General features: G+C 42.3%; 1 protein-coding gene across 8 annotated transcripts in view; it reads right to left on the bottom strand.

The window, feature by feature from the left end:
- The window catches only part of GTF2I (general transcription factor IIi), a 130580-nt gene that overhangs the window by 88920 nt on the left and 27623 nt on the right, over positions 1–14037 (bottom strand). For all 8 annotated transcript variants that reach the window (XM_054714834.1, XM_054714831.1, XM_054714833.1 and 5 more), the window contains exons 3-5: positions 9677–9815; positions 1532–1666; positions 85–268 (exon numbers count right to left, since the gene is read on the bottom strand). In XM_054714834.1, coding sequence (XP_054570809.1) covers positions 85–268; positions 1532–1666; positions 9677–9815 — 458 coding nt within the window. The remainder of the gene's footprint in view (positions 1–84; positions 269–1531; positions 1667–9676; positions 9816–14037) is intronic.

Consider the following 14037-nt stretch of genomic DNA (forward strand, 5'->3'; position numbering starts at 1 on the left):
AATTGTTAAAATATATTAAAATAAGCTGAATATTTAATTTTATATAAATAAACTGTTGGTGGGCAAGGGAGAATAGTACTTTACCTCTTAATGGTAAATGAAATCCCTGCTTTGTTCTCCAAAATCCATTTCAGAGTTGCAAGATCATAGTTCTCAGGGTGTTTAAAGGCAACTCCTTCTGGAAGCCCCTGCACTACCACAGCCGACTGATCTCGCAGCATTTTCTCATATGGAACAGGCACCACTGTTGATTTTCCTAAAGCTTTCCCTGGGGTGAGGGACAGTGGTGAGGTGAGGGGGAAAGAAGATAAAAATCATTAAATGTTAAGATTAAAAAAACTAAACCATCAGTTTATCTTGGCTCAATAAATGGCATTCATGCTATCTTATAATATCTGATTTCCAAACTACTTTGAAAAACTATAGGGTTCTACTTCCATGTTATAGCCGAAATTCTAAACCTGAAAGAAATCCAAAGGGCCATAATGAAAGTACATAAGCTATTTATATAAAACCTACACAAAAGGATAGGAACAATCAATGGCTGATTTCTTGGATTATTCTCATTCTTCACAATACCCTCATCTGGCATAACACAATCTTTCCATATCAATTCAGCCCCAGAACATGGAAGCTCAACAAATCCAATTGCTACCATAAACTAGGCAATTTTGGGTCAATATTCTTACTGAAAATTTATTAGACAAACGCAATGTACATTTACTAATGACTGTATTCTGTCAGGCTGTCAGTGTGTACAAGGCAATGAGTCCATAGGTGATAGAAACTCCATTACGCAGAGTCGAATTTTACATAAAACCCAGTATAACCTACATATCTTCGCCCTCTGACCGCTTTTGTTTTTTCTTTCTTTTTTTTATATTTTATTGATTTTTTATACTGAGAGGAAGGGAGAGGGTTAGAGAGTTAGAAACATCGATGAGAGAGAAACATCCATCAGCTGCCTCTTGTACATTCCCCACTGGGGATGTGCCCGCAACCAAGGTACATGCCCTTGACCAGAATCGAACCTGGGACCCTTCAGTCCGCAGGCCGACGCTCTATCCACTGAGCCAAACCGGTTTCGGCCACTTTTGTTTTCTTAAAAGAGCTTTGTTTATCACATAATTGGATTAACAAAAGGTGGTTTTTCAGGAAATTGGCACCCATGTCAAAAATAAACAATTCCCTTTGGATGATTATGATGTGCTAATGCAGGTTCTCTGATGGGGAATACTGATAGTACAGAGTAATGCATGTGTGAGGGCAAGGGGTATAGGAGAAATTTATGTGCCTGCCTCTTAGTTTGGCTATAAATCTAAACCTGCTCTAAAAAAAACCAAAAAGCACAGCTCTAATAGCTATATGTATTTCTTAGTTCTTTCAAACTAAAAATAGAAAATAAGGTTAATCCTAATGTTAATCCAGTATTTAAAAATTCATTCATTCAATTTGTGAAAGTGTGTTGTATGTACTTAGAAAACTCAATAACATAATGTATCTTTTAGAAAATTCAAGTGTACAACCTTACCATAGCAAAAGCAGAAATAGTCCTCAACTGTTTTTCTAAGTGTTTCAATCTCTACAGCATCTACATTCATCCGATTTGCCTGGGTTGTAGATTTCATTTTATGCATCTCTGCAGCCTTTTCTTCTTCTTCAACACCTGTAAAATAATTAATGATATACTATAAAGGCCTGTATCCATTATTTCAATATCTTGCTTTTAGTAAGAATATTTTTTCTATATTCTAACTCTAGAGGCCCAGTGCATGAAATTCGTGCATGGGGGAGAGAGGAGGCACTCAGTCCAGGCTGCATGCTCTCCAATCTGGGTCCCCTCTGGGAATGTCCAACTACTGGTTTGTGCCCGCCCTTTTAACAGATGACAGCTCCATTGTTGTTTCTTTCTTTTCATGCTTAAACCCACTGGAATTAGTAGGTATTCAAAGTGTGTATACATTTTGGGGGAACTCCCTGTATATCTCTAGTCAGGTGAAAGGAACCAATGGCGGATTTGGAATCCCCGACAGGGAACCTTGCTCACTCCCCACCTTCGCAGGCAGCGGGAAAATCAATGTTTTCTCTCATTAACTTGGAAAAGCACGTCCTGTCACCCGCTGCCCAGCAGGAGTGCGCTAGGCTCCAAGCGAGCGAGGCTCAGTCAGGGCAGCCTTCGCTCATGGGTGCCGGCACCCAAAGTGCTCATTCCTCCTCTGCAGTTGCCCCGACTATCCCACCGTTTCACTGAGAGGACGGAACTCCTCGACTCCTCTGGGTTCCTGATCTTGAACGCTGACCGAAGGCACCTCAGCGAGGGCTGCCCGCACCTACCAGGTGTGTCTGTCCGCACCTGCTCCCGCCTCTGCACCTGCATTAGCCCCACGGAGGTGATCTCGTCGCTGCATTGGCCTCCGTGGGAACACAGCATTACCACTCTGCCCTCTCACTGTCATCTCACAGGCACCCACCCCCAGCACTCAGAACACCCAGACACTCTCCAAAGGACGTGAGTGTACCGGAGAGGACGTGCACACATCCTGTGAGGGATGTCGGCATGCTGGGATTGATGGAAGTGTGGTGGAGGGACGGGGCGGCGGGGGGACGGGGGGGCTGAGGCAGGTAACTTGCGTGCGCCATGGTCTGGGACTGTAGCAGGTGTACATGGGTGACAGCGCTCTGGGGATGTTTGCACGCCACGGGGGGAGGAGAGGACGCGTGCACCGGAGGCCTGCGGCTGCACAGATCTGCAAACCCCCGTGGCGCGGCCAGGAGGACATCAATATGGCCCGCCATGGTCACTGTCCCTGAGATCGCACACCTTCTGGGCCAGGAGGTGGGACCTGCGCAGCCACTCCTCAGCGCTGATGGCCTGCAGGCGCCACTTCAGCTCGGCCTACAGGCTCCGCTTGGCATGCTCACACAGCTGCCACCACCGCCATGTGGGGAGTACAGGCCACCCTCCCCCGGCCCGCCTCCCCTACCCCGCCCAGAGGCTCTCCGTGCGCACTCTCCACAGACCCGGAGCGGCCTACGCGGGGCGTTGACACCTGCACACGATGCCCACCAGCCCGGAGCGCATTGCCCACCGGCGCTCTGCGCTTACATGCGCTGAAGGCAGGCGTCCCGCCCCACCCACCAGCCACTCCACGCCTGCACGTGCTGACCACCCGCCCAGAGCAGGGCGCCTGGCTTCAATTTAAATATTCCCTCTTTATTAGATAGGATTAATTATGTATTACATAAAGACAGAACAAAAAAGGGAAGAAAGGATTTTTTAAAAATTAAAAGCTGCCCAGCCAGTGTTGCTCAGTGGTTGAACATCGACCTATGAACTAAAAGGTCATGGTTCGATTCCCAGTCAGGGCACATGCTCAGATTGCGGACTCGATCCCCAGTGTGGGACTTGATGGAGGCAGCCGATCAATGATTCTCTCTCATCATTGATGTTTCTCTCTCTCTCTCCCCTCTCCCCTCCTCTCTGAAATCAATAACAAAATGTTTAAAAAGTAAAATAAAAAGCTAGGCCCTGGCCAAAACCGGTTTGGCTCAATGGATAGAGCGTCGGCCTGTGGACTCAAGGGTCCCAGGTTCGATTCCGGTCAAGGGCATGTACCTTGGTTGCGGGCACATCCCCAGTAGGGGGTGTGCAAGAGGCAGCTGATGGATGTTTCTCTCTCATCGATATTTCTAACTCTCTATCCCTCTGTCTTCCTCTCTGTAAAAAAATCAATAAAATATTAAAAAAAAAAAAAAAAAAAAAGCTAGGCCCTGGCCCTCACTGGTTTGGCTCAGTGGATAGAGCGTCAGCCCTCAGAATGAAGGGTCCCAGGTTTGAGTGCGGTCAAGGGCACATGCCTGGGTTGCCGGCTCTATCCCCAGTGGGGGCTTGCAGGAGGCAGCCGATCAATGATTCTCTCTCATCATTGATGTTTCTCTCTCTCGCTCTCTGAAATCAGTAAAAATATATTTTAAAAAAACTAGGCCCTAGCAGTTTTGGCTCACAGGTAGAGTGTTGGCCTGGAGACTGAAGGGTCTCTGGTTCAATTCCTGGTGAAGGGCACGTATCTCAGTTGCAGCTTCAATCCCGGCCCCAGTCGGGACCATGTGGAGGCAACCAATCAATGTCTCTCTCACATCGATATTTCTCTCTCTCTGTCTCTCCCTGTCTCTTCCACTCTCTCTAAAAATCAATGGAAAATTATCCTTGGGTGAGGATTAACATACATACATACATACATAAAAGCTAGCCTCCCATGCACCAAGAGGTCATCAGTTCAATCCCCCATCAGGGCATATGCCCAGGTGGCAGGCTCGATTTCCAGTATGGGATATGTAGGAGGTAGCTGATCCATGGTTCTCTCTCATTGATATTTCTCCCTCTCCCTCCCTTTCTCTCTCTAGTCAATTAAAATAAAAAAGGATTTTAAAAAGAAAATATGAATACTAATAGGGAGTGACTACAATTTACAACTGAGAACAATTCTCCTAATACTTAGTTCTACCACTGGAGAACCACATAAGCAAGGCAGTATAGGAAACAAAAATATAAATACAGCTGCCAGTGGAATTATGGTATTCATGGAACAGATGGCAACTGATATAAACATAATCAAAGCAACGTTAGTATAAATTTAAATACACAAACATAATCATATTCTTAAAAGTTATCAAAATGAGTCCTAGCTAATTTGGCTCAGTGGCTGGATTGTCAGCCCTTGGGCGGAAGGGTCTCGGGTTTGATTACAGTCAAGGGCATGTACCTTGGTTGTAGGTTCAATCCCTGGCCCTGGTCAGGGTGCATGCAGAAGGAAACCAGTTGATGTTTCTCTCACTGTGCCTCTCTCCCTCCCTTCCACTCTCTCTAGATATCAATGGAAAAAATATCCTCGGCCCAGCCTACATGGCTCAGTGGTTGAGCATTGACCTATGAAACAGGAGGTCACAATTTGATTATAGGTCAAGGCACATGCCCAGGTTGCAGGCTCGATCCACAGTGTGGGGCATGCAGGAGGCAGCTGGTCAATGATTCTCTCTTATCACTGATATTTCTATCTCTGTCTCCCTCTCCCTCTCTGAAATCAATATCCTATATAATAAAAGGCTAATATGCAAATCGACCTAATGGCTGAATGACTGGTCACTATGACGCATACTGACCAACAGGGGGCAGGCGTTCAATGCAGGAGCTTCTCCCTGGTGATCACTGCGCTCCCACAGGGGGAGCACCATTCAGCCAGAAGTCCTGAGCCGGGCTCACAGCTGGCAAATGCAGCGGCAGTGGTGAGAGCCTCTCCCACCTCTGCAGCAGCGCTAAGGATGTCTGACTGCCAGCTTAGGCCCACCCCCTGTGGGGAGCAGACCTAAGCTGTCAGTTAGACATCCCCCAAGGGCTCCCGGACTGCGAGAGGGCGCAGGCCAGACTGAGGGAACCCACCCCCAAGTGCACATACTTTGTGAAATAGGCCTCTAGTGTGTGTGTGTGTGTGTGTGTGTGTGTGTGTGTGTGTGTACTAGAAGCCCATTGCACGAAATTCATAAACTTGGCGGGAGGTGGGGGGGTGTCCCTCAGCCCGGCCTGCACCCTCTCTCAGTCCAGGAGCCCTTTGGGGATGTCCAATTGACGGCTTAGGCCTGCTCCCTGCGGGAAGTGGGCCTAAGCCATCAGTCGGACATCCTTAGTGCTGCTGCAGAGGCAGGAGAGGCTCCCGCTCTATCCACTGAACCAAACCAGCTAGGGCAATAAAAATATTTTCTTAAAAAAAAAACACAAAACATCATCAGTTGAGAATTAACAACAAAAAATTTTTTTCTCAAAAAAAGAAATTATTTTTTCTCTCTAAATGATACTGAATAATCAATGAAAAACTCACAGGAGAGAACCCTGATACCCAAGGACCGAAGGTGAAGACCGCGTAGAAACTGGTAGGAGGGGCGGAGGCGCAAAAGGGCTGGCCAGGCATCCACAGACAGCAACTGAGGTCCCAGAGAGATTTCTCAGCTGTGGGGGAGTGCCACTGAGAACTCTGGGATCTATCCCAAAGCTGGGCTCCCCAGCAGAGAGCACCAAAGTGAGAAGGGAACCCACATAACATACAGCTGTGAAAAGCAGTTGAGGTGCTGTCTGCCAGGGAGTGGCAGTTGAAAATTCGGGCACCCTCTTAAAGGGCCAACGCAAAAATTCCCTATGGAGCCACCCACCCTGTACTCTGGCAGAGAGAGGGCGAAGTGGACTGGAGCTGTGAGAGCAGAATCCAGGACTGGGAACTCGGAGGATAAAGCTCAGAAGGCAGACACCACAAAGTTTCCTAGACTGAGGCATTCCCTCACACAGCAGAGGACATCTTTCCCACAAAGACATTTACCTTGCCTGGGGGTAAAGACAGTCGACACACCCTATTGGAAAATACCTTGCACTGAGGCCACTTAAGAGATTAAAAGTAACAATTAGCCTCCAGGCAGAAGCAACTGCCCCACTCTGTTGAAAAAAACTCTTGCAACACCTGAGGACGATTGCCTGGGGGCAATTCAAGTCAGAATCCTATTAGTCTATAGGATTCAGGTTAGGGAATCCTATAGACTAATTCAGAGGCGGACTCTGGAGACTTTGAGTCTTTGCCTGATCAAATTAGTCAGAAACAACCTTTAACACTGTCCTGCACTAGAGATTGAGAGGTGTAGAGGATCTACCTAAAACAAAGTCACAAACTCAAATAGACAACCAAAATGAGGAAACAAAGAAACAACCCCCAAATGAAAGAACTAGCTAATTCTCCAGAAGAGATAAATGAAGAAGAGATAAGAAATTTATCTGAAACAGAGTTCAGAGTAACGATGTTAAAAATGCTCAACAGCATGAAAAAAGATATAGTAACTATGAAAAAAGAACAGTCTGAGATAAAGAATGACATAAAACACATAAAGAACACATTGGAAGGAATACACAGCAGATTACGGGAAGCTGAGGATCGAATCAGTGAATTAGAAGACAGAGTTGAAAATATCACTCAATGAGAGAACCAAAAAGAAAAAAGCAATTAAAAAAACAGGAGGACAGCTTAAGGGAGCTGTGGGACAATGTGAAACGTAACAATATTAGAATAGTAGGTATGCCAGAAGCAGAAAGGGAGAAAGGAATAAAGATGTTGGAAGAAATAATGGTAGAAACTTCCCTAACCTGAAAAAGGAAAAAGTCAGACAAGTTCAGGAGGCACAGAGAACCTCAAACAAGAACCCAAACAGACCCACACCCAGACACACCATAATTAAAATGCCAAAAATTAAAGACAAAGAGAGAATCTTAAAGGGCAGCAAGAGAAAAGAAAAATGTTACCTACAAAGGAGTTCCCATAAGGCTGACACTGATTTCTCATCAGAAACTCTACAGGCCAGAAGCGAATGGCATAAAGTACTCAAGATAATGAAAAGCAAGGATCTGAGACCAAGATTGCTATATCCAGCAAGGCTATCAGTCAAAATAGACAGTCAAATAAAGAGCTTCCCAGACAAAAAAAAAAAGGCTAAAGGAGTTTATCACCACCAAGCCAGCATTACAAGAAATGCTAAAGGGATTGCTGAGAAGAAAAACAGAGAGAGAAACCTAGCCATACAGAATTAAAATGGCTATAAATAAGTTGCTCTCAATAATAACCCTACATGTAAATGGATTAAATGCTCCAATCAAAAGGTGTAGGGTAGTTGAATGGATACAAAACATGACCCAACTATATGCTGTCTTACAAGAGAACCACCTCAAAACAAAAGACACACACGGGATGAGAGTGAAGGGATGAAAAAAATTTTCCCATGCAAATGGAAAAAAAAAAAAAAGCTGTTGTAGCAATATGCATTTCCAACAAAACAGACTTTGAAAGTATCATGCTAAGCGAAATAAGCCAGTCAGAGAAAGATAAAATATATGATCTTACTCATTTGTGGAATATAATGAACAACACAAACTGATGAACAAAAACAGAGCCAAAAATATACTAGAATATAATAGGAATAATCCTGTTATTTGCAGATTTTTAATATTTCCTACAACTTTTGTGATATCATACTATGTTGGTACAGTTTTGGTAATATTATACTTAAAATCCTTTTATTTTTGAAATATTAATGTTTACTGCATGTAACATTATTATATTTAAGACTGTTTTTCTTGAAATATTAAGGTTTATTGCAGGTAACATTATTATATTTTAAATCATTTTTCTTGAAATAAAAAAAAAATCAGGAAAGAAAAAAATATGGAAAGCTCTGATTTTTATATAACTGAAGTCAGCAAAATATCAAAGACAACTAAATTCAGTTATTATTGCACATCCATGTTATAATGATGGATTAGTGATGTTTGGAAGAATAATAAAATAAAAACATACATAATTTGTAAATTATTACATGTTTATTCCAGTTTCTTTTTCTTATTTTCATTTCAGCAGAATTATGAGTTATATATTGTTGTAATGAACATTATCACAAAATTTGTATTCTGTTAGCAGTGTTGCCAAATTACACCACTAGAGTCTTGAGTCATTGAAAAAAAAAAATAGATTATTACCATAAAATTTAAAAGATCATAGCTGGTTGGGGAGGAAGGCATATAGTGAAGGGGAAAAGATACATTTTTTAAAAAAGAATAAAATCACAAGAAATGAAATTAATGAATTAAGAAACCTATTTTTATTTACCCATGATCTGCTCAATTTATCATAAATTTGATCTAAGTTGATAATGGAAATTTAAATTTGTATCTTAAAAACACATATCTTGCCGAAACCGGTTTGGTTCAGTGGACAGAGCGTCGGCCTGTGGACTGAAGGGTCCCGGGTTCAATTCCGGTCAAGGGCATGTGCCTTGGTTGCGGGCACATCCCCAGAGGGGGGCGTGCAGGAGGCAGCTGGTCGATGTTTCTCTCTCATCGATGTTTCTAACTCTCTATCCCTCTCTCTTCCTTACTGTAATAAGTCAATAATAAAAAAAAAAACATATCTTACATGCCAATACAGATAGATATACTAACTGTTGTTGTTTTCGTTCTGGGTTTTAAAAAAATGCTGTATCACAGAATTAATATAAAATCTATGGACAGCGTTAGGTTAAACACAGATACAAAATTGTCATACTGTAAAAGGCCATAGGTATTAATACCCTACAGTGAATTTCTCTACTGCACTGGTTCCAGTGTCAAGTAAGTTTACCAACTGGATGAACTCCCAATTGGAGGATCACAGAACTCAGTGAAGACTGACAAGTTGATTCCACTGAGGGAGTTGAGGAGACCTGTCTAACTCTGCATCATACTTACAAAAATTAATGCACAGACTTGTTTTCAACACACCTATTATCTATCAAGAAAAGAACTGCTTATGTGAGTAAGAACTTTCACTCAATTCAAAATTTACCTTCTCTTTAATCTGTTTCACCAATTTAGAGTAATACCTAGAAAGGAACAGAGTATAACTAATCATTTTCTTAAACTCTTCAGTATTTACCCTTTTACTATATTTCCATGTCAGTGATTTGTTTTGAGCCTTTTGAAATGTCTCCATGGACATTTCAGAAAGTATTTTTTTTAGTATAAATCTCATTCTGCTTTAAAATACAACATGTGTTAATGCATAAATATTTAGGTATAATATTTATGAAATACAAAAGATAAAAACACAATACTCACAGTATTTCACAAAATCTTTCTGAAAATCCTTTCTGGTGTTGACAAAAGCACGTCCTCTCTCTGTTCCAACAACAAACACATCTGTTTCATACACTGCAATGCAGGCCACTTCTGCCTTGGACTTGGCCAGTTCTTTACACTGAAATAGAAACAATGAAGTGTTATACACAGATAGATGTAACTTAAAAACATTGTTTCTGCTGGATGAATAAAAAATCTTATCACCCTGCTGGCTTGGCTCAGGGTTCAGGTGTGTGGACCTATGAACCAGAAGGTCATGGTTCAATTCCTGGTCAGGGCATATGCCCAGGTTGCAGGCTTGATGCCCAGTAGGGGGAGTGCAGGAGGCAGCTGATCAATGTCTTTCTCTCCCTCTCCCTTCCTCTTTATAATCATCAATAAAGACTACAGTATATTCTAAAAGAACACCTTATCACTTAAAACTTTGTCTTAATACATAATCTGGAAACAGATAAAGTTCCTAGCTTCTTACCTAAAAGTTATACACAAAAACAAATCCCCATTTTTTAAGGTACTTCTCTTTTTTAATAGTTTTTAACCCTGATTTTAAACAAGAAAACACAAAATTTATAAGACAAAGGGCAGAGACCTCTTGTAATCTGTTACAGGCCGAATCCACCCCCCCCCCCCAAAAAAAAAAAGGACTTGGATATGCACACAGACTTACTGGAGAGTACTCTCAATAATAACATCTGTGAAGTGTGAGGGGAGCAGGATTCAGCACCTGCTTCAGGGGAGCTCTGGAGCTGGAATGGTCCTTCCCAAAGAATGGGAGAGATCTTGGGCAAGGGATCTTCTAACATGCTGGGGTGATTGGTGCCTTTAGTCCTACAGAAGGGTCTGGAAGCCATAGCATAACATCTACTACATAATCCCACCTCTAGAATATATATACAACTGGAATAACTTTTAGGTGTGATACTTATTACTAAGAATGATTTTTACTAAGTATATTCCTAAGAGATTAAATATTATTTAAAATCTTAGAGTATGTAACATAATATTCCATTTTATGGATATACAATAATTCATTTCATGCTAATCTTATTGAAAATGCTACTGATTCCAATTAGCACTCCTAAAAATAACATTAAAACAATATCAAAATCTTTATGTATATTATTTTAATATATTTTTGTTGATTTCAGAGAGGAAGGGAGAGGGAGAGAGAGATAGAAACGTCAGTGATGAAGAGGATCATTGATTGGCTGCCTCCTGCATGCCCCCTTCTTGGGTATTGAAACCACAATCCAGGCATGTGCCCTTGACGGGAATCAAACCTGGGACTCTTCAGTCCATAGGCTGATGCTCTATACACTGAGCCAAACCAGCTAGGACAAAAAAAAATACAGTTTTAAAAAATGGATTTCAGAGAGAGGATCATCAATGATGAGAAACATCAATGATGAGAGAGAATTAACGATCGCTGCTTCCTGCACACCCCACACTGGGAATCAAGTCTGCAACCCAGCCATGTGCCCTCACTGGGAATTGAACTGTGACCTCCTGGTTCATAGGTTGACACTCAACCACTGAACACCAACCAGGCTCTAGTTTATTAATAAGAGTAGTTTTTGTTGTTGTTAAGCTTCATCTGAGGATATTTTTTCCAATGATTTTCAGAGAGAGTACAAGGGAGGGAGGAAGGGAAGAGGGAGAGAGAGAGAAACATCAATGTGAGAGAGACAAGTCAATTGGTTGCCTCCTGAACTCCCCCCAACTGGGCCTGGGGATCGAAATTGAAACCCACAAATGGGCCCTTGACTGGGAATTGAACCTAGCACCCTTCGGTGGGTTGGCTCATGCTCTAACCACGGAGAACACTGGCCAGAGTTAAGAGTAGGTTTTTTTTTTTTGCTTGAATAATAGGATTTAAGCCTTTCAAATAGAATTTTATTACCATGTTTCAGAATATTCTTTTTCTAAAAAAATATATTTTTATTGATTTCAGATAGGAAGGGAGAGGGAGAGATAGACGATTGACTGCCTCCTGCATGCCCCATCCTGGGAATCTAGCCAGCAACCTGGGCATGTGCACTGACTGAAATCAAACCACAACTTCTTTGTTCATAGGTTGACGCTCAGCCACTGAGCCATGCTGGCTGGATCAGTATATTCTTCTCTGAGTGTTTAATATTTTACATTTAATTTTAACTTTTTACCTACAAATATCTTAGGCAATCCCTTGTTTTGTAGTAATTAACTTTGAATTTATGTGTAATATTTGATGTTTCTCAGAATGACCTGGTATATTATAGTGTGGTACTGATGTTTATTATATCTGTATAAAAAACATTATCAGAATTTTGGGTCACAAGAGCATATTCACTATTTTATATTCTTTATTTTATTGTGCTATGCATTTATAATTGTCCTTACCCTGCCACCTGATACCTAAATATGTAGTGTGTTAGCTCTTTATTTTCCAGAGACCTATATCGTATATAATTACAGCAAAGTATTAGTATAATTTGCTTATCATGTTTTTATGGATATGTAGCTGGAAATCTATTATTTGAGCTCATCCTATATAATAATCCTATATAATAAAAGGCTAATATGCAAATTGACCCAACGGTGGAACAACCGATTGCTATGACATGCACTGACCACCAGGGGGCAGAAGCTCAATGCTGGAGCTGCCCTCTGGTGGTCAGTGCACTCCCACAGGGGGAGCGTAGCTCAGCCAGAAGCCAGGTTCACAGCTGGTGAGCACAGTGGCGGTGGCAGGAGCCTCTCCCACCTCCACAGCAGCGCTAGGATGTCCGACTGGGGGAGAGGGCCTAGGCCATCAGTCGGACATCCCTTGAGGGCTCCTGAACTGTAAGAGGGTGTATGCCAGGCTGAGGGACCCCCACCCCTGAGTGCAAAGATTTCATGCACCGGGCCTCTACTAGATTTATAAAACATCAGATTTATGTATTTTTTGACACATTGAAATTAAATATTGTAAGTAGGAGGAAGCTATGCATTTTCTTCTTTTTTTTAAAAAAAATATCCTTATTGATTTCAGAGAGGAAGGGAGAGGGAGAGACAGAACCATCAATGATGAGAGAAGAATCATTGATTGGCTACTTCATGCACACCTCCTACTGGGGATCGAACGTGTAACCTGGGCTTGTACCCTGCGGGGAATCAAACCATGATTTGTTCATAGGTTGTAGCTCAACCACTGAGCCACACTGGTGGGCAGAAGCTATGTATTTTCTGTGAAGTGTTAACTGGTATTAGACAGTGTTTAACTTCACAGGTCTCAGTATGACATAGTTTATAGATTCTTTTTTGTTTTCCCCTTAGAGTAATTCTTTTTTCTACTATTTAAGAATTTAAAAAAGTATTTCCTTAAAGAAAGAAATTTTAGAATGGTTAGTGGATATTTACTGTTATTTTCTGAGAATCACTATTTATCCTTGTGATCATATAATCAACCAAATTTGGCGCGTAATGTTAACCTTTTGCACTCGGATGTCGAGTGTGACTCAACACGGTTACCATTAGAATAAAGGAATCGAGAAAAAAGCAAGCAAATGCAAAGGGTTAAGTATGAATTAAGAGATTAAATCCTATTCTGTTGATACTAAGTTATTTTCTTTCCTACTAATCTCTACATAGAATAACATAGGGTCACATAGGATCCGCTTTCTTCCACCGAATATCTTTATAGTTTTCTTGTCTTTGGTAGTCACTTTATTTATTTATTTATTAGATATATTTTTTATTGATTTCAGAGAGAAAGGGAGAGGGAGAGAGAGAAACATCAATGATGAGAGAGAATCATTGACCAGCTGCCTCCTGCACGCCCCACATTGGGGATCAAGCCGGCAACCCGGGCATGTGCCCTTGACCGGAATTGAACCCAGGACCCCTCAGTCCACAGGCCAACACTCCATCCACTGAGCCAAACCAGCTAGGGTGGCAGTCACTTTATTATTCTTAGCTTTTATTTACTCCACATCAGCAGGGTAAAAGTATCTCTCCTTATATTCCTAGTTGAGTATTATGAAGTATAATTATAGGTGTACTAGAGGCCTGGTGCATGAAATTGGTGCACGTGAGGGGGGGTGGAAATCCCCTCAGCCCAGCGTGTACCCTCTCCATTCTGGGACCCCTCGGACATCCCTCTTACAATCCTGGACTGCTGGCTCCTAACTGCTTACCTGCCGGCCTGCCTGTGCCTGATCACCCCTCACTGCCCACCCCCTGCCATCCTGATCACCCCTAACCGCCTCTGCCTGCTGGCCTGATCAACCCTAACTGCCCCCCCTGCCGGCCTGGTTGCCCCTTACTGCCTGCTCTGTGGGCCTAATCACCCCTAACTGCCTCTGCCTGCCGGCCTGCTC

This window comes from Eptesicus fuscus, chromosome 4, assembly GCF_027574615.1.
Source record: "Eptesicus fuscus isolate TK198812 chromosome 4, DD_ASM_mEF_20220401, whole genome shotgun sequence".
In the NCBI taxonomy this organism is placed as follows: domain Eukaryota; kingdom Metazoa; phylum Chordata; class Mammalia; order Chiroptera; family Vespertilionidae; genus Eptesicus; species Eptesicus fuscus.